Genomic DNA, 20,827 nt, shown 5'->3' with positions numbered 1-20,827 from the left:
ACATGTGCTAATTGTTTTTTAATTTTATATGTGCAGAAAAATTGGCAGCCCCGTCGACACAGACGTCTCTGACGTCCATCCCTTACGCTTCGAGGGCGGAAATCAAGACAGAAAACATTCAACCAGAACCGAGTAAGGGTGAGTCGTTTGATTTTGATTTCGCTTCGACGTATGTCGGTATTATAGGAATTACCGACCGTAGGTAAAATGAATATCTTCCTTACCGACGAACAACTCCGAGAAGTTGCCGCGGTGGGGCAGGTTAGGTCGTTTCGCTCACGTACCGGAAATTCAAATCGCTCGCCGTTGAGGGGACAAACTGGGCAAGGTCCCGCAAAATGCGCGTCTATATCTGCGTTAGCGATAATAATCGCGTGTGTTCTCGCGTACAGTGACTCAAGAAAAGAAAAACGAACGTGTACGCGTGTGTGTACATATGTGGGCCGGCCCAGTTCGCGTAACTTACAGTCGTGTCATAATGTCGCGCGACTTCGCCCCCGTTTCGCGATTTTGACCCGGAAAAATGTTCGCGATGTCGCGAATATCGAACTTTGTCCGCGAATTTTTGTACGTCTCGAATTTGTGCGTGTGTATAGCATCATCACGAATATCCTTCAGGACCTGCTGTAACCTCTCGTTGATAGACTCCGTCGAATTCTCAACCAAGGTAACCTTACAACATTGTTGCAGAGTAATGGCCTTTGAATATGATTGAACTTTAACCCTTTTAATTTATTGGATACTTTGACGACGAATGTCGTTTAAATTTGTTCTAAGACGTTATGTCTTTTAGAAGACATTTAATTGTAAGCATTATTTACATCATTTTATGAATACGCAATTTATTGAACATGTATTTTAATAATTAAAAGAATAATTAATAGAAAGTTGATGTGAAATTATCGTTGTTTTTTTATCAATTTCAAAATGATGAATAAAATTTATCTTCCAAAGGACATAATATTTATGGACAATTCCATCAATGGAATACATATATGCATTGAATATTGAACTTGATTTTTTTCGTATATTTCGAAATAAATAAAATTACACGAATTCGAGAGGTATATTAGGAAAAATTTTAAACAGGATCGTAGCTTTTATTAATTCTAGATTCCCCTGTGAGAATCTGATTTCTGAAAATTTTAATCTCCGTAAATGGAATAATAAAGATTTAGAAATGAATGCTAAGTTATATGATCAATCTACAGATTTTTTGGGGGGGGAAACGTAAATGAAAATGATATAATTGCGTATATTAAAAACAAGATATTCTCAATATCGAAATATTTATGCAGTCTCTTTGTTATTTGGAAATTTTTATCGTTTTGCGCTCTGACGAATTTGTATCGACAATTCGCTGTTCTCGGATCTTTTCCAAGCCGATTTCGACGAGGCAGAGTATCGCGTTGCAATTTCGTCCTGACCGCAGGCCGCGACGAGTAATTACGAGCCGTTAGAACTTAGAACACGAATTGAAGTGGGTGCTCATCGTTGTTCTTTTCACATTTTTAGAAAGCGGTTGGAAAGTGAGAAACCAAACTTTCTAACAAAACTATTACAAATACAGCTCGAAATCTGCTTGTACACACCCTAATATTGTATTAAATATTAAATCATAATAAAAAGCTCTATAGTTTGCAACAAAAACAGCACCATTGTTTTTTCCGCGCTGTGAAATAATGTTTTCCGTGAAAATAGAATCATGCTTGATTATTTATTACTCGATAAAACAATCTTTTTTAATAATCTTTAATAAATACATGACGTTACCAAAATAAAATTATACCTATATGATATAATAGCTATAATTTGAGAAAGTAGACATTTTTATTTGAGAATAATCAGATTATTCTCTGAGAATTATTGTATAAAAATTATTTATTTTTTTATAAATTATTTATTTGAGAAATAATCAGATTATTCTCTGAGAATTATTTTATAAAAAATTATTATAAAAGAAAAAATATTTTTTAAAGAAAAGTATCGATGTTATTATTTCACACAAACATCGAAAGAGATAGATAATTATATATAATTATTTACAATTATAAAATCATCTCTTTCGATTTTTGTATGAAATGGTATATATAACATCGATACTTCCTTAATTAAATATTTTTGAATAATAATTTCTTATAAAATAATTCTGAGAGGATAATCTGATTATTCTCACATAAATATTTTTTTAAAAATAAATAAATAATATATACAATTATTTCTCTGTCGATCTTTGTGTGAAATAGCAACGTCGATACTTTTTTAGTTAAAAATCCTTTTTTTAATAATAATTTTTTATGAAACAATGTTATAAAAATTTTATATATATTTACATGTATATGCGAAAGAGAAGGGTGCTTATGACAAAATTTCATGACAAAAGCATATTACCTTATATGAGATATGATGCGAGACGAAATTTCTGCCTCTATTAAAGTATCGATATTGCGTCTCACGCAAAAGCATACTGTGATTGCAAATTTAGCTTGAAAATCCAGTTCTAATCAGGACGCGAAAGCAGAGAGATTAATTGGATTTAATTTATTAAGGATATTCCGCGTGTTATCCGGCAGATTTCGATCGCGATACTCTAGTGAACTCGTTGAGCGAGGAAAGCGAGCGCATAATGTGTACACGCTAATTTTCTGGCGTGTGTCTTTCTGGCGCTAGCATCACTTTCACCCGGGTACCCGGTGCATAACGCGCGTAAAAAGAAAAAAAAAAGCGAATTTTCACGCGGGATGCGCTATTACATGATCGAGCGAACGGACGGACATAGATTTTTCGTGCGATAAATATAGGCGTCGCGATTTATTATAACATTTTGTTGGTCCCTCGTTCACGCTCTTCCTTCCCTCGAGAGAGAACCCGAGTATCCCTTCCGAGATGACGAGAAGAAGAAGAGACTCTGTCGGTGGCGACGCGAGTGCATTCGCGAAAACAAAAGTAGGACAAAAGAAAGTAATCTCTCATTAAACGTCGGAACGCGAATAACTATATAATTCACTTTCGACTCGTTCCGTTACTGGAGCGATCATGGTGTGCAGCATGCACGTTTCTTTAGACGACTTTCGCGATTTGTTAGATCGCGATCGGTGCGGAATGCACAAAATTGAAGTCTATCAAATTCTCGTCGTAATAAAAACTTTTCGTAGCCAAATTCCGCGAGGAAGATCTTGATATGTTTTATATAAAAGCCATTATATATGATATAATTTTTATTTATATATATATATAAATATTATATAATTATATATACATACGTATATTAAATTATATATATATGAATATTATATATAAAATATCTATTAAATGTCTCATATGTCTCATATATCTCTTAGATTTGAAATTTCGAAAATACTCGCGACCCCCCTTTTGAAGAATTTCAGATTTAATTCTAAATTGTGAGCGTGCGTGTAGAATCTTGAATTTCATCAACTTTACGTTATCTCTCTCATAAAATTTTCGTTTCCATATTGATCAACGTGTTTTCGTATAAATTCTGGTAGATCTCCGACGAGAAGCGCAGGAAGGTGAATCTTCCCTTCGGATCTTAGTATGTTTGCGAAACGCGGTATATATAAGTTCCGAATCCCCGGGATTCTATCGCCTATGCAGATTCTCTCAACACCCGCGCGTTGGAGAGGATCCGTCGGATTCTGGGCTTCTCCTATAGCCTCCTCGGATTCGGGATACCGCGGATTCCCCGGTTCCAAAACGGTCCTCGTCTCCTCGTCGCGTCCTCGCGTCGGAAACGATCCGGGGAATGGAATTCGTCTCGATAACACGCAAGTGCATCCATCCCTCTCGACCCCCTTCTCTCCCCTTTGCTTCTCCTCCCTTCTCGGTTTCGGTTTCTCTCCGCACCCGTTGCATCCAGCTGTCCTCCGTCCGCTGCACTTGTCGCTACCCTCGTTCCCTTGACCCTCCCCAAACACATAAATTCTCTCCGACCGTCCGCTTTTCCCCCGACGACCCCCAGCTCCCCTCGCGTTCTCCATTCCGTCTATTACTGCGCTCGGTTGGGGAGCCCCACGGAAATAGATTCGAGATCCGTGCGCCGACTTTCTCCGCTTCCTCGCTAAATAAGCGAAACAAGTGCAGCGAACGCGAACTGCGTTATCGCGTTGCTGCATTGTATTTATATTGCGATTCACCTGCCACGTGATCGATCGATCGATCCTCTTCGTTCCGCGTGCAAGGGAATCTTTTGCGCGAATTTTTAATTAACATGTGCTGCTGATATTACAGGAATTTTTCTCAAGAATGTTTGATTAACGTGGCCGCAATTAGCGTGAATAATGCGTCCGCGGCTTTAACGTTTTGCCAAATAATGAATCTCTTATACATATATATCTATTTTGATAGCATCGTTAGATTGTCTCTTAGTCATCTTTTATATCCTTTTTACGATCTTTTGAAATATGCTAAATATTTCAAGGATCAATAACGAGGGATGATCTAAGATATTTTTTTTCATACTTGACGCGCGTAAAGTAATCATAGTACATTTTTTTTAATGAACATTAAAATATATATATATTTATATATTTATTTAAATATATATATAATATGTATAAAATATATATAAATAAAAATAAATATATATACATAAAAATATATCTGTATATAATATATATAAATATATAAATATATATATATTCATTATACATATATATAAATATATATGTATTTTGTTGATATTATCGGGTTCAACAGGAGTTGTTTGATACGCTCCTCCGTATCATGTGTTAGGTAATCGCGTGGGAACGGACGGGATAAAGATTAATTGCGAATCCGAGGGAGAGACTAGAGGGATCTAGGTAATTCTATGTTAATTGCGCGCCCCGCTTCGCGGGGCACTTACTCTTTAAACGCCCTCCTGATCGAGACTGATAACTCGTTTTCAAGCGATTCCACTTTCTGCACGACCTTTTACGCTTTTCTGGGTTTCGCCGGGACGTTATTTCGCCGTGAGATGCCGGTTGCGTGCTCCGACAAATCACCACGCGACGTTGCACTTGCCACACTTTTGCTTGGAATTCGCCAGCGCGAGTATTGCAACTTTCTTGTAAACTTTTACCGAAGGGAATCTCTCTTTTTTTTTTTCTCTTATCCCGCGAGCAGGAACTTTTACGATGTATATTTATGACTCACTCCGATATATTGACTCTTCGCAACGATTTATCTCCGATATCAGAATATATATCTCCGACGATAGGATTGAATAAAAAATATTGATACGTGTGTGAAACTCGAGTAGAGATGTGCAATATTTCGATACCGATGTATCATTCTGAACTAATACTTTTGCACATATTTTTTTCAAATAGCAAAAATTTTACTCGACACTCAGATATATCGATACTATTTGAAAACTCTATTAATATCTTATAATAATATGTGTAACTATCAATATCTTACATTATATAAAATATCTTATAAAATTATATAATATATCTTATATAATATTATATCTTATTTGAAAAAAAATCTGATGTGGATACTTTTGAAGATCAAGTATCATCGATGCTGATAATATTTATACCGAACGAGCGAAAAGAGAATCTCATTTTTTTAAATGTTTTTACCTGCATCATTAGAGAAGGAGATAGAAGGGAGAGAGGAAGGGGGGAGGGAATTTTTCAATTACTCAAGCTTGTAATTTTTTCTTCCTAAAAAATGTATACGCTTTTTTAGATTCACGCGACACGCAACTGCGTTACACGGAATCGCGTGTAACGAGTCGGCTTCGAGGGATCCCGGGGTCGGTTGGGTAATCGGCTTCCTCGTATTGCCACACGCCGTGCCACAAGGCGCACTTGTGTGGATCTTTCTCTCTCTCTCTTTTTTTTCCCCTCTCCTCTCTCCCTTTGTCCATATCGTTTGAAAGTGAATTCAAGATGGCCACTTTAAGAGAGCCGGCGCGGCGCGTATACGCATTCGCAAATGCGTGCGTGCATATTTGTATGTATGTGTGTGTATGTTGCGCGGTCGGTGATAGTGCACAGCCGTGTATAACGAGAGTGTTGACATTTTCTACAATCAGGTCAGGGCCCTCCTTGCCAAGCGTGTATGTATGCGTGTGTGTTTATGTGTTGGCATTACCTGTATATACCCTTCCTTAAGGCGAATTCGCACGCGGATGTAAACAGCGTTCTGCGCCACAAAAGGCGATCTTTATCTCTCTCCCTCTCTCTCCGTCTCTGTCTTTTTCCATCTCGATCTTCTCGTTGGATTCGAACATCGCTTGGATTAATTAAAATTCGAATTTTAATTAATACGAATATACACATGTATATATGTATATATTTTATATCTTAACAGAGTTAGATTTTGATAAGGTACACACATTCATTTATGTATATTGTCTCTCTCACTTTGCTTAATCGCATCGAGATAAAAAAAGATAAGTGAAAAAGCCATCATTATATTTTGTAACGTCGTGTTTTTCTCTTTTTACACAAAGCGACATCGTATTGTGCGATAGCTTCGAACTGAAGTAGCTATTTCCATTTATCGTAAAAAGAAAAAAAATACTAGAAGTTCTAGGAGAAAGATAAGCTGATAGATTGTGTTTCGGATCGATAGAATCCCTTAACTTAACGAGCTCGAAAACCACTTATCAGACAGTAGTGAACTTGGAGGAACCACCTGTTGAAAATCGGTCGCTGTCTGCGCAAACACGGTCGCTCTGTTACCAGGGAGAAACTGAAATTGTGCACACGCGGGCATTATATACATAGTTATTTCGAGAGGATGAATTTTTCTTCGCTGCAACACACACAACACAACACTCTACCGGTATTGCGATTGCGACAGATAACGTTTCTGATGCCGGGCACAATTCCGCTAATGGTCGTGTTGATCAAACCGTCGATTACGTAAAATTGGCGAGCCAGCGGATGCTATATTGTCGGAATATCGGAGACTCAAATTAAGGCCCATTTGAAGTGGACAAACAGCATTCCAATTATTAGCGCGTAAAAGATTCATAACGTATTGATTGATCGTTTTCCTTGGTTTAAGCCGCACAGCCATATGATAAAAAAATAAAAATAAATTAATCAAAGGAAGAAGAGAGAGGTGTTCTAAGCGTGACCATTAAATTATATTAGTTTTGAGAGAGAAAGAGAATTAAAAATCGTTTCGATCTCGAGAAATTTATTTCAATTACTTTGAAATGTATTTTTAATTTATTTTTACTTAACGACACTGGAAGAGGCGAAAATCAGTCTTCTGACACGAACGAAAACATTGGCGACGGTGTTTAGACTTTTCCACATCTCGCGTTGACGTTGACGAGCGGGAACAAGTGCGGGGGTCGTGTCTGGTTCGTTCAGAAGGGGTTGACAAAAAAATCTCGAGGGCGCGATCCCGGCTGCAGTTTACGCCGGGAACACGTGCAGCGCTCGCAGTATATCGCTTTTTCAGGGAGTCGTCGTATGGGTCGCTTTTTCGAATGCCCGGGGTTGTGTTTACACTGTGGACTTCCTCGGTAGTCCCCCTTTTTCGGCAACTGTCAAAGGCCGCAGTCACCCCTTCCGGCGCGTTTGAGAAAATTCTCATCGTGATCGATGTTAAACGGCGCTCGAGAGAGAGAGAGAGAGAAAGAATCGAGCTCGTGTTAATTGAGAAACGTCGGAAGTTGATGAAAAATGCGAATTAATGACGAGATAAAAGAACAATATTTTCGTCAAGATATGTCTATCTCTTGTTCAAATATGCGTTTATAAAGCCGCGGAATCGCGATTGGATTCGTAAGACGCGTTCCGGGATTTTTTTTATCGGAGATGCGAAAACGTATAGTGATACAAGTCGAAAGAAATGTTAGTCGACCGATAAGAACAATATTTCCATCTCGCCGCGAGACTCTTCTATTTAATATGTAAATAAAAAGTTCCGCGAATCTTATCTTTGTGTATAGCAAGGAAATGAGCGTCCAATTGCAGTAATAACAGCGTGCGATAATTAAAGCGCGTGTATATAACCGCTTATCTTATGCAGGAAAATTATATGTCAATCCGCGGAAAGTATCGATCAGCTGATTTACGTCAAATTCGCGCGATTAAATTCGAGCGCAAATATTTAATGCGCCTTTTGGTGCGAAATATCTTTATTTACATTTCGAGATATTTTTTTCTTCTCGCGTACAGAAAAATCGAGAGGAAAAAATTCTCTTCATCTGTCTAATCGCACGCAGTGAAAAGATATTTCTCTCTTCGCGGTCGAGCGGATCTCGTCGCGTGCGAAAGATACGCGAAAAACTCATTGCGTTTATCAGATCGAAGTTGAGGTTGGTGGATTGTTCCGCTCTCGCGGAAGTCTCCAAGGCCTGTCCATTGTGCCGATACATACCTGGACTCCTCTTCCTTCCCTCTTTCTCGTTTTAAAAATAAGACTCGCGGTGCAGTCGACAATGCGTGCCGGTGCGCCTCGGTAATAATTAAGTCACGAAGGACGGGACGGTAACCTTAATTCCCACGAACATCGCGGCTTCGTAGTAGTAGTAGTAGTCGTCGTCGTCGTCGTCGTCCCGACTTCTGTGTGTCCGATGTGTTTTCTCAGTAAAAATGCATTTCCGCGACGCGGTCTCACCGACGCTCACTCTCCTTGTCGTTACATGCTCGCTTTTCATAAGGGTGAGACCAGGAGAGGGCAGGAAGCGGAAAGCCGGGACGAGGGGGGAAGGAAATTTGTTATGCCCAAGGACTAATTTCTCGGTTCTCTTGCCAGACGCATATACTTATTTCAAAAGCGCACGCACCTGTTCGTGGACGAGTCCCCGAATCGACGCAGCGAGAATGGAAAAGCTTGAAATCTTAGGATTTCATCGAGAGAAGATTAGATCCCGAAGGTCGATCGAAATTAGATATCGAGCCCATTGTGGGATATATTAGCTCGTTGTGCTAAATCCCTTATAATCGAATTAATTAATTAAGTAGAGCGTAAGGTCTAAATCGTGTGGATGGCGCTTTAATAAGAGTCTCCTTTATTCTCGAAGGTTTTTCCTACACGTCGTATATATAAACCAGGTATGTAAACAATTTCGCAAGAGTCGCGAGATCGGGAATTTCCTTATACACGAGTCACGCAGATGAGGTTGCATACGCACGTTTGTATCTCGAAATTGGGTTACGGTTAGTGCGAGCGATCGATTCATGCGTAGATCGCGATCAGAAGCGATTACAGGTGCTTTCATAAGCGCGCTTCCGCTTTCGTAGTACTCTGTAATTATTCGCTCTGTAGGGCGATTATTTCACGCGATTATTCGCCCCGCCACGTTTATCTCGATTAATAATCATTAATGAGATGAAAAATTACTTGCTACCAGAAATCACCAGTAGCACTTTCCTTGCAATCGAAGATTATTCATTTTGGAATTTTGAAAATTTCTAAAAGCTACTTAAATGTTTAAAAAATTAATATTTTTATATATATAATTAATTCTCTGCATATTCTCCAAGTACAAAATTAACTTTTGGTCTCGAAAAAAATTCCATGCTTGAAAGTAAAAGGAAAAAAAAAATAATAGAATTAATGTCTATTATTTATTTGCAGTTTCTTAGACCTTATATTCTTTGCACGAGAATTTTCCATTATTTAATTCAAGTATAATCTAAAAGTTATATCGTCTCGAACCTGGGGAACACATCGAAACGAAATTATACACGTGCACTCTTGTTCTCCAGTTATTCCATTTCGGACGCTGGCGCGACTTTTGGTACACCCCGTGTAATGGCCTCACCGATTATTGACTTCGTCGCGGAATGTAGGTCAGGTGTGTATGACCGCCGCGAATTATCTTTCCTCTTCTCTATCTCTCTCTCTCTTTCTCGATTTAACGCGAATATTGCGATGTCAATAAGTATCGTCAATACTAATCCACGTGTCGACGACAACATCGACTCTCAGGATGATTCGGGTTGACCCGGTAGTACCTGGGGAAAATCCTGACTATTCTATACTGCGTCGCAGTTTTTCTTTCCAGTTTTTCTTTCCGACTCATTAGTCCGCGATATATATGCTAATGATCCGGATTTTCCATCGACAGATGAGTCTCTTGTGTCGAGTGTCACGTGTAGGAATGCATTACGTATTCTTGATATTATTTTGAACCGTGAGTTGTTGCCGACTCTCAACCTCTCACATACGATATTATTTAATTATTTAATTAAACACAAAACCAATCATTTAAAAAAAAACCTATCATCAAATTCAAGATAAATGTACGTAATTCTCATTTCTATAATGTATAGAGATAATATTGGATTTCTTTTCTCTCTCTAATCGTTATTGGTTAAAGTTAAGAGAGTTATATCGCAATCGCATCGATGTATATAGGGACACCATTCTGTGCTAATCTCGAAATGTCTGTACGGTGTCTGCTGCATCATTAATGAGGATAGTATCAGCATTGTTGAAATCGATTTTGTCAATTAACGTGGAAATGTTTAATTACAAAACTGATTAGAGTTAAAAATTCACGAGCTTTTTTCGCGCGAATTAAATTCCCGCGAGATACGAGCGCGTTTCTTGACACTTTGTAGCAACGTGAAACGAGTTTCCATCCTTTCCGAGGCATCTCCCCGCGGGATGCGTCTCTCATCATCTTTGGGAACGCATTCCGTATAAAAAGTTATGAAATTTTATAAAGTTCATGAAGTTTCGCAGAGATGTGACAAAAAGCGCGGCTTCAGGAAAAAGAAAAGATAAAGAAAAAAAGAGGCTTCGCTTGCAAATTCGGCGAGATGACGAGACGTACGCGCGATTACGTGCGTATGTATATATATATCGCGGTATCACGCCTGGGGCGGTCATGGTGGAAAGAGGGGGAGGAAGAGAGGAAGAAATATACGTGTACGACGGCAACGCAACAGTTTAGAGTGAAGTGTTACGTCAGTGAAAGTGTTATGCCAATGTGGGCCGAGGCTAACCTGTGGAACCCTGTCTCCGCTCATATGTGAATTGCGTTTGTATATATATATATATATATATATGTGTATATATATATATATACACACGCGAAACTCTCCGTATAAACGTATGCAGGTGTACACACAGGTATACAGCAACAACCGCCGCGTATCGATGGCTCCTCAGCTTCGCTCGAATCCCCTTTCCCTCCTTCTCTCTCTCACCTTCCACGGATGTAATCGAGATTGAATCGCAATAGGAACACGCTCAGGAAGTCTTGCACTCGCAGAAAATTCCTCGTCTGTTCGAATGCCTCTGGTATAATTGCGTTGAAACAAATGAGTTTATCAAATAATGTATATTTTTTTATTAGGCGCACATATATGATTTCTTTACACGTATTTTACAATATGTATTATATCCATTGAAATTTTTTGTTAACTATTTTTTTTTATATATAAATCATACACTGATTAATTAAAAAAATTAATTAACATACTAAAATTAAATTAATTCTTCGAAATTACTCTTAATATATATGATTGAAGAGTATAATATTTCATCAATGTCACATGAGATATCTCTTAAGTTGTAGCACTGTAAGAAAAAAAAATCATATGTTGAGGGTTGATGTGCTCATTATAATTACATCGCGGATTGCGTTCGTTTCCCCGATCGACTGATTATTCGCGCGTATTGTTAGACATTGTCCGATGACGTCTTTTCTCGGGTATGCCGAGATATAATAGAATGTAATTCCTCCGTACGTGGGATGGATCGATTGCACGATGCAATTGAAACAGGATGCAGATCTTCGCCGCGTGTTCCTGTTCTTCTTCATTAACATTAAAGGATCTATCTGAATGAAATCATTACCAGGTATCGGAGATATATCTTTCGACATTATTAATTTTTTCACGTGATTTAAGCTGCTGGGATATATATAGCTTAACAAATAATTTTTTGCAAAAAAAAATCTAAAATCTTGCAAAAAAAAAATAATTTGTCAGAAAATGCATTATAATACAATATAGCAAATGTGTATGTATATATATACAAAATTTTATAATATAATATAGAAAATAGCGATTGCGGGATATATATTTTAACGTTAATAATCGATGGAAAAATTCAGAATCGTAAACCTTCGATTAGAAAGGCAAACAAGTGTTTGGATGTGTGCGGGTGTCTATGTATATAATCTCGCTATAATGACGCGCATCTTATCGTCTAATTATAGCGTTAATTATGCGGCGTTGTTCTCGTTTCGGCACACTCTCCCCTTTTATCAGTGGAGAGGTAAAATCACATCTATGTTTCGCTATTCGAAGAATGACTTTTTTTAAAAATAAGGACCGAAGTTTTCAAAGAGAAGGTAATCAATCATCCGATTTCTCTGCGAGAAGTTTCGTATAACTTCCGAAATATTTATCTCTCGACGATTCTTGCGTGAATAGAATTATATAAATGTGTGTGTGTCTCCGCGATATTGCAATTTCTATAAGACTACCCTAGACTAATAAGGCTTACCAAATGTTCTCCGCGCAATCATTCCTAGAAAAGGCAGAATCAAATTCCCTCCAGTAACCGCAAGCAGACAACTGAAAGATTCCTTTCTTTAATCAACACGCATTGTTTGAATAAAAGTTCATTAAATTCTCCGATCTAATGAAATATTTTGTAGGGAATTTTTAACGATAAATAAGAGAACTTGTCTTTTAAGCTCACATATTTATGATCTAAAATCTAGATTCTCTAATTGATCATTTCTACTTTTATAATATCTATAGTGAATATTTATATGTATAGTGAAATTGACATGTTTTTTTTTACCATTTTTAAAATGCTCATAAATTTTAACTTGATCTTTCTACATCTTTTTCCCTCTTAAGTTATTTTAAAAAATTTTTTTATTTGATTCAGTTGACAGCTATCTTGCGATTTAGCATTTTAATATTACATGTGTTTCTCGTCAAAAGCATATTATTATAGATATGAAGCTTATCATTGTGAAGAATCGAGATTGAAATTAAATAAACTCGACCAACTGTGTGTGGTCCATCGCGCGGACACAAAGGCGAGTGTGCTCTCTTTTCCGTGATAACGTTGGCTTGCATAACGTCATCTATAAATCAACGTCGCTTGTAATTCCGTACAGATAAAGGAACTTGATGCTCGTGTTTAAAAAAATATGACGGCAGTGTCAACCATAAAAACGCGTTTACGGAGGATTTACCATCCTCCAGAATGCGAGTAATTAATTGTCACAATAATTTTTATCGACTATAAAGTAGCGTCTCTCATGAAATAAATTGACTATTTTTCGATTTTAACACGAAAAATGAATTAAAAATGGAAAAATTGTTTTTAAAATAAACCAACTATTTCTCACTGTTTATAATGATAATTATGATATGAAATGGAAAAAATGCTTGTCAATGTGATTGCTATACAAATTAATAATTTGTGTAAAAATATTTGTTATTTTTAAATAAAATGTTTAATAAAAAATTTGATATATCTCAAATTGGATAAAGTCGAGAAATTTAAAATATTTTAACTGAAATAACTATGTTTTTTAAACTATGTGAATAGAGAGACATATTCTAAAAGAAATTTAGTTCTCAGACAGATTAATTTAATGAGACTTGTAAATTTGCCGATAATAATTCAGATATCTCTCTGTTAAAGTATTTCGTCCTTTTTCCGTCTCGAGTGTTGCCGACATTTCGACGACGGCGAAATATGATTCAAAATAATCTCGGGAGAGTAATAATTGGGTTCAGAGACGACTCTGTATCTTTAATTTATAATCGTGTCCGAGTTTGCTTGCAAAATTATGAGAGATATATTATCTTTAGAGTAACGATCAGAATTTTTCGAGGGATCAATTATTCGGCGATGATCGAAATTTCTCCGCGCGCAATTTTCCTAATCCGTTGTTCCTTGTCAACATATTGGAATTCGACGCATCGTCATCTCTTCTCATCGGAATAAAAATTGCTAAATGATAAATCGTACATCGCGACTCGCCGCCGACGTTTATCCTCCCTTTCACGATGTCCCAGTGACGTTAATACGACGATCATTATTCGTCTTGAGCTTGACTGAGTATGTCCTGCAGGATCTATCTCGTTGCTTTACGACTTAGAATTTATGTTACATTGTTTACATATAATAATATCTTATTTTTTATGGTTACTGTAGGGGATTTGTACCTTTTGCATTTTTTTTTAAATATAATTTCTCTATGGAATGATATCTCAAATCTCTCGAAACACTTGCTCCATTTTATTCATATAATTCCGTTGTAAGGGCGAGCACGAAACTTCGACCCAATTACGATCGTCGCGGATTTTACACTCTCCTTTGCTAAAGTCGGGCGCGGCAAGCCGAGCGCCTCTAATTAAATGCGGGGCGCCGATAGGTATCGCGAGAAGAAGGAAAAGTCTCCTTGGGATGGTCTGAGAAACACGACGAGGGAAACTGACGGCCATGTCGCAGGAAGTCGGGCTTCGTGTCACGAATCCGACTTTGTTTGCGTTTCTTTGCCATATCGTTCCTCGCGAAAGCGAGGTGGTTAGGCGCGGCTTAAATAACAGCCTTGCATGGCGACGGGGCACCGTCGTCATGGTCGGGCCCCATGTGCTACTCGCGCCCTTGAAGGGTCCGCGACTCGCGGTGAGGAGAAATGAGGGGACGGTCGGGGGGAAAAAGGGGCCGCGAATGCACACCCGCGATCTAGATCCCACCGTTGGTGGTTTGGAGAATTTTCCACTTTTTTTTTTTTCGCAGCCGCTTTCCATAATCGGCGGAAATGCGCGTTTACGCGGTGTGTTCCGCGAATTTTTTACTTTTATCATTATTCTCTATTTCCCGGATGTGCGTGGACGTGTGCTCTTTTCGAAAAGCGCATATTTTAGATCATATGTGAAACATATATTGTTGCATCGAGAAACACGAGCGAGAAATGGAATTTTCGCTAATTGTTAATTGCCCATTATACTGTATACTTAATTTCAAAAATTCGAGACTTCGATACTAATCACTACTGAACTACACAGATCGCAAACATTTAAATATACGAAACTTTGGGACAATTTTAAAAATCAATTTGTCATAGTACATGATAAAGATCCGCTTACGCTGAAGAATGCAACATCTCGATCCGCAAGGATTATTTTCTTATTACACTTACAAAGCCTTTTGTATCTTCCTCTTAATACCCGCGTTGCGGATTACAAACGATGAGAAGACGTGAAGCAAATAATCGATAGCGCTATCGAAAGAGCGAAATCACAGGTTGATTGGGATTGGGAAAAATAATTTATTATCGAGAAATCCACGGGGGAGAGACCGCTGCAAAATATCGCGCATCACGAGAGAGAGAGAGAGAGGAGACATATACCGCTAGAGCGAGTCTCTTGGCGAGAGGGTGAGGAAGAGAGAGACAGAATGATTGTATTGTCTCGATTACAGAAAATGTATTTTTATCGTTGCATCGTTCTCAGCGACAGCGCTCCGGTGGCACGATGAAATAATTCCCACGCGATGATAACGTCTGATGGACTAGACGATGCGCGAATTAAAACGCGAGTGAAACATTAGAGCCGCTCCGTTACTTGTTGAGAGAACGTAAAAAAAATTAATCGGGCCGAATTTGCGATCAAACTCATCCGCGCATTATAAATAAAATCGAAAGATGAGAGAGAGAGGAGCAGATTTTTTTTAAAAATAGACAAAATCTTTGCCTCGTACGAATGAAATCATATTGAGAAGTCTCGCACTTTGGAGAGAGATTTCATTGACCCCGTGGATCAAGCATTTTGTCATTAATCTCATGTAGTAGTAATTATCGGGAATGTACGCGGGTTTTTTTTCTTTTCTTTTCTACGCTGAAAAAAATTTGTTAACTTGACTAAACCTTTCAACTAAATATTATTTTGTTAATTGAACATATATAGAAATATTTAAATTAAATATAACATTAAATCTAACAAAACGTATATTTGACTTAAATACTAATATATGTTTAATTGACAAAATAGTAGTTTAGTTGAAAGGTTTAGTCAAGTTAACAAATTTTTTTTCAATGCGCCACCATTATTCTGATCCGCGGTGATATGCGACGAAAAGACTTCGTCACCTGTTTGCGGTCGCGTGAATAATTTCGATCGCGGCTATTTCGACGGTCCTCTCGCATATATATTATGGATGAACGTGCAGACAGAAGACGTCTCCTCTTCCGCGATCGATCCGACGACTCGCGTAAGCTTCATTAGTATGTAGAAATTATTTCTGACCCGCGGCGAAAGAGAAGCACACGTGTATATGTGTATGTGTGTGTGTGTATGATAAATTAGGTCATCAGACGGTGTCGCCCGAAATCCGATAAGTGTCTGAAAATTCGCGCGCGAACTGTTCGTCGTCGTCGTCATCGTCGTACAAAATACTCTCGCAACGATCGCAACTTATTTCGAGAATAACCGATAATTTCGAGTCGTCTGCGCAGCCAATCTCCGTCGCGGTAAAAATTTGCACCGTAAGAAAAACCTGATAACGTATTTACCCCGAAATCGGACCGAGTCGGACGCAAATAGCGAAGAAGAATGAATATCGGGTCGTCCCGTCGTTGGAAATTGACGAGGTCAGATCGCGAAATGGAAAATCCGGGGGAAACGCTCGATTATATCGACAGTTTTTTTTTTCTTTTTATTTTTTCATTTTTCCGCGAGCTCGTTATTTTATTATTAACGAATTGCCTCGCAATTGCGCTAACGAAGTTTGCGCATCGCATTATAATGTATTAAAGTCGTTGAGCCATTTAAGTCATCTTCGTCATCTTTGAACAACATTTTAAGTGGAGGAAAATATCTGTTGATTGCATTCACTTGAATCTCTCGACGATTCGTCGTGAGATATATGGTGTTGTTTCTCGATGTAACGCATAATATTTTTAAGGATAACTGGTTTATAAAATAATATGATTTTCGTGAGAAATCTCTCGAAATGCGAAAGACTTGATACGTAAATGGATTGCGTTTATGACACTATGGCATAATGTAAAGTTAGCGAAGTTGTAGGATGCAAAAGGTCCGCCGACTTCAAATTGACGCAACGCAATTTCACACATCTTGTAATCGCCTACTTTATATATATATATATATATATATATATATATATATATACACACAGTTGAAAAATTTGTGTTAAATTTAACAAATATCACCTGTCCCAAACGGTCCACAGAAATTTTTGTGTTAATTTAACATAATATGGATATGTTAAATGGTGACACGAATATTGTGTTAATATTTTAACATAAAATAAATGCAAACTTCAACTAAACTTAAAATAAATTTTGTGTAAAATTAACATAGTTTTAATGTAAAAATTAACTAAAAAAATTGTTAATTTTACATTTTATCACTCCCACTTATATTATAAAGTAAAATTAACATTTTTTTCTGTAAATTTTAACAGATATCTTGTCACTAATAATGCGGAACATATTTATTGTGTAAAATTAAAAATAGATATACATTGTGTTATTTTTACACTTTTTTTTAGTTGTTTTAATAATTTAACATTTGAGTCCAATTAACATAACAGCGATATGTTAAATTAACACATGAATGTGTTAAATATTTAACACAAAAATTTTAACGGGGACCGTTTTTAACAAGAAAACACAAATTTTCCAACTGTGTATATATATATAAAATCTTAAGATTTCTAAATAAAATAAAAGATAAATTTATTCGCGATTGATTTCGATCACGTAAATCGTGAGATTCTGATGAAATCGGGATGAACAAATTTTCATCGATTACGCAGGAATTTTACGGTCACGGAATTAATAAAACGCGGTAGCGAGCGACGTTTAATAGCGAGATTAATCCATCAGGTGAGATGCAACACGTCCTTCACCTAGAAACAAATAGCATTAGCATAAGCTCGCGCACGCCAGTAAACAGACACGTCGCTGTCTAAATAATACAAACAATTAAATACCTTTGAACGCACAATTCTTGCTCTAACAATTATAAATAAGAGTGTCAAATTTGTGTGTTGCTAGATTATTTTATATTTCTATATATTTATTAATACTCTATATATATTTTTTATTAATTTATATATTTGTGATTGAATGACGTTTGATCAAATCGCTTTGTTCCATTATCTATATAGGCTCCAAATGTAAAAAGTTTGATGAAAAAAGGAGAACGAAATATTGATTATACTCTCCTTCGTCTTATATAGAAAATTGATAGCGGATAATTAAATTTGTATATATGCCATTTCAATTTTATTTTATTTACTGTATTGTGCACAACTAATCAATTTCAACGAAAAATTAATTTTCTTTGAAACTGGTGTACTATTATCCGCATCTAACTTTTTCTAATTGAAATTTAAATTTATATTTTACATTGAGAGCTCTCTTTATTAAAGTTTTTAACTATTTTATTTTGCTAATGGTATTGCAAATGGCAAACTTTTTCTTTCAAATGTAATTCGATTATTTGAACATTGTCGATTGACAATAAATTAAATATCGTTGACACTTTAGCCGAATGACGCGTGGTTTTTGCGATAGAATTTCTCGTAATCGAGAGTAATAGTTATGCTTAGTAAAATAAATAAAATAAAATAAAAATGGCATCTACACAAATTTAATTATCCACTACAATTTTCTATATAAGATGAAGGAGGATATAATCAATATTTCTTTCTCTTTTTTGTATCAAACATTTGGATTGCATATTCGAGTAGATATTGGACATTTAATCAAATGATGTTCGGGTGTGTGAAGTTGGCACCCCTATGTTATGCTATCATAGTTCTGTTAAGAGTTCTGAGTTATTTAGAACCATAGGAAGAGTTCTTGATAATTTTTAGAAATAGTTCCGGTCATTACGATAACGAAAAACAGTTTCAAAAAATAGGGGCGCCAACTTCACATTTTTTTACACATCGAGTTCTAATAGTTTTGAGCAGAGTTTTAAGGTTCTTTTAAATAATTATATAGTTCCTGATTATTTTTTGAAAGAATTCTGCAATTTTTAGATAAAAAAACGTACCTTCAATATCGAAGATATTTCTAATCTTCGATATTGAAAGTATGTTTTTTTATCTCTATAAAAATTGCAAAACTCTTTCAAAAAATAATCGGGAACTATGTAACTATTAAACAATTTAAATTTACTCACCTCACGGTTGCTCCCTTTGTTGCCCGATGCCTCCCCGGGCCTCCTTCTCGTACAAGTTTCGAAACACTTGCATTCGCATTATTTTTTATCGTTCGCGACGCGCGGCGACGCCCGGGTTTTAGCTATCGCAATTACGATATTGGTACGTGCGACGCGATCGGATTTATACGATAATTAACCACCAAAGTCGCTAATTAATACACTCGTCCTTTTGCGAACCGGCAAGAAGCGCGCGAGCGTTAATCGCGAAGAATCGAAGAAGAGCACTGGAGGTGGAGCTAGACTGGCACTGCCAGATTCGGAACGCGCAACGATACGTCGCGCCGAGTCGTAGTGGTGGGACATTGTAGGGCTCTCGACGCAACGATACGTGCGAGGTTCAGCGAATCACGTCGCGACTACATAACCCCACCAGGTCGTAGTGGTGGGAATATGTAGTGGCGACGTGATTCGCCGAGCTCCCACGTCGCGAGCCCTACAATGCCCCACCACTACGACTCGGCGCGACGTATCGTTGCGTGTTCCGAATCTGGCAGTGCCAGTCTAGCTCCACCTCCAGTGCTCTTCTTCGATTCTTCATGATCAACGCTCGCGCGCTTCTTGCCGGTCCGCGAAAGGACAAGTGTATTAATTAGCGTCTTTGGCGGTTAATTATCGTATAAATCCGTCGATCGTGAATCTCGCTCAATGTTCGTCTCGCTGCATCCTTGGGCGACTTGAGTGCGTCGCGGCGAAGTCGCTCTCTTGATCATCTTCGTTCGATAAACTCCTGTGAAAAGTGGGTCTTGGAAAAAGCGGCGACGCGAAAATGGAGCTTCGGTTTTATTCGCGCGCGAATAAGCTCTCGCGAGTCTCGCGTTTTACCTCACGCGTGAGGTGAGTAAATTTAAATTGTTTAATAGTTTTATAGTTTCTGATTATTTTTTGAAAGAGTTTTGAGATGAATAAAAAAAATCGATATCTCGGAAACTATAACAGGTAGAGCTATGCGGTTTTCACTTTTTTTTTGTTTTATCGTGTACAATTCAAAACTCCAGCATTTTCGACCAGGACTCGTGATTTTTTAAATGTTTCGTAAAAGTGGATTAATTTTAAAAAATCAATCTCTTCGAAACTATAATAGATAGAGCCGTGCCGTTTTCACGGTTTTTCTTGTCTTATCGAGTACGATTCAGAACTCTAATGTTTTTCACGAGAACTTGATATTTTAGAAATATCTTTGATATTAAAGGTACGTTTTTTTTTCTAAAAATTGCAGAATTCTTTAAAAAAAAATCAGGAACTATATATATAACTATTTAAAAGAACCTTAAAACTCTGCTCAAAACTATTGGAACTCGATGTGTAAAAAAATGTGAAGTTGGCACCCCTATTTTTTGAAACTGATTTTCGTTATCGTAATGACCGGAACTATTTCTAAAAATTATCAAGAACTCTTCCTATGGTTCTAAATAACTCAGAACTCTTAACAGAACTATGATAGCATAACATAGGGGTGCCAACTTCACACACCCATGATGTTCAATCTAGCAATACACAAATTTGAATGTATCTTTTTTAATTATTGGAGCAAGATTGTCGTGCTCTGTCCTATCGCAGGTAGTTCTCGAATGTTTCTCGCGCATATATCTTTGTATTCCGCAAAATTTCTCCGTTCTTATGGCTCTGTCATCGGTCGTCCCCGTGGACAGCAGCTG

The 20,827-nt window shown here is 37.3% G+C and overlaps 2 protein-coding genes across 11 annotated transcripts in view; one reads left to right on the top strand and one right to left on the bottom strand.

Annotated features, from left to right (window-relative positions):
* The window catches only part of Lsm11 (U6 snRNA-associated Sm-like protein LSm11), a 155,850-nt gene that overhangs the window by 29,128 nt on the left and 105,895 nt on the right, over positions 1-20,827 (bottom strand). The window lies entirely within an intron of this gene.
* Eip74ef (Ecdysone-induced protein E74) overlaps positions 1-20,827 on the top strand; it is a 190,583-nt gene that overhangs the window by 69,286 nt on the left and 100,470 nt on the right. For 9 of the 10 annotated variants that reach the window (XM_083050042.1, XM_083050032.1, XM_083050030.1 and 6 more), the window contains one exon: positions 37-138. In XM_083050042.1, the coding sequence (XP_082906168.1) occupies positions 37-138 (102 nt within the window). The remainder of the gene's footprint in view (positions 1-36; positions 139-20,827) is intronic. The other variant, XM_083050039.1, reaches the window with a different exon arrangement.

This window comes from Prenolepis imparis, unplaced genomic scaffold (genome assembly GCF_030444845.1).
Source record: "Prenolepis imparis isolate NDT839.2.m4 unplaced genomic scaffold, iyPreImpa1.0 SCAF_11, whole genome shotgun sequence".
Lineage (NCBI taxonomy): Eukaryota > Metazoa > Arthropoda > Insecta > Hymenoptera > Formicidae > Prenolepis > Prenolepis imparis.
This window is presented reverse-complemented; position numbering and strand designations above follow the sequence as displayed.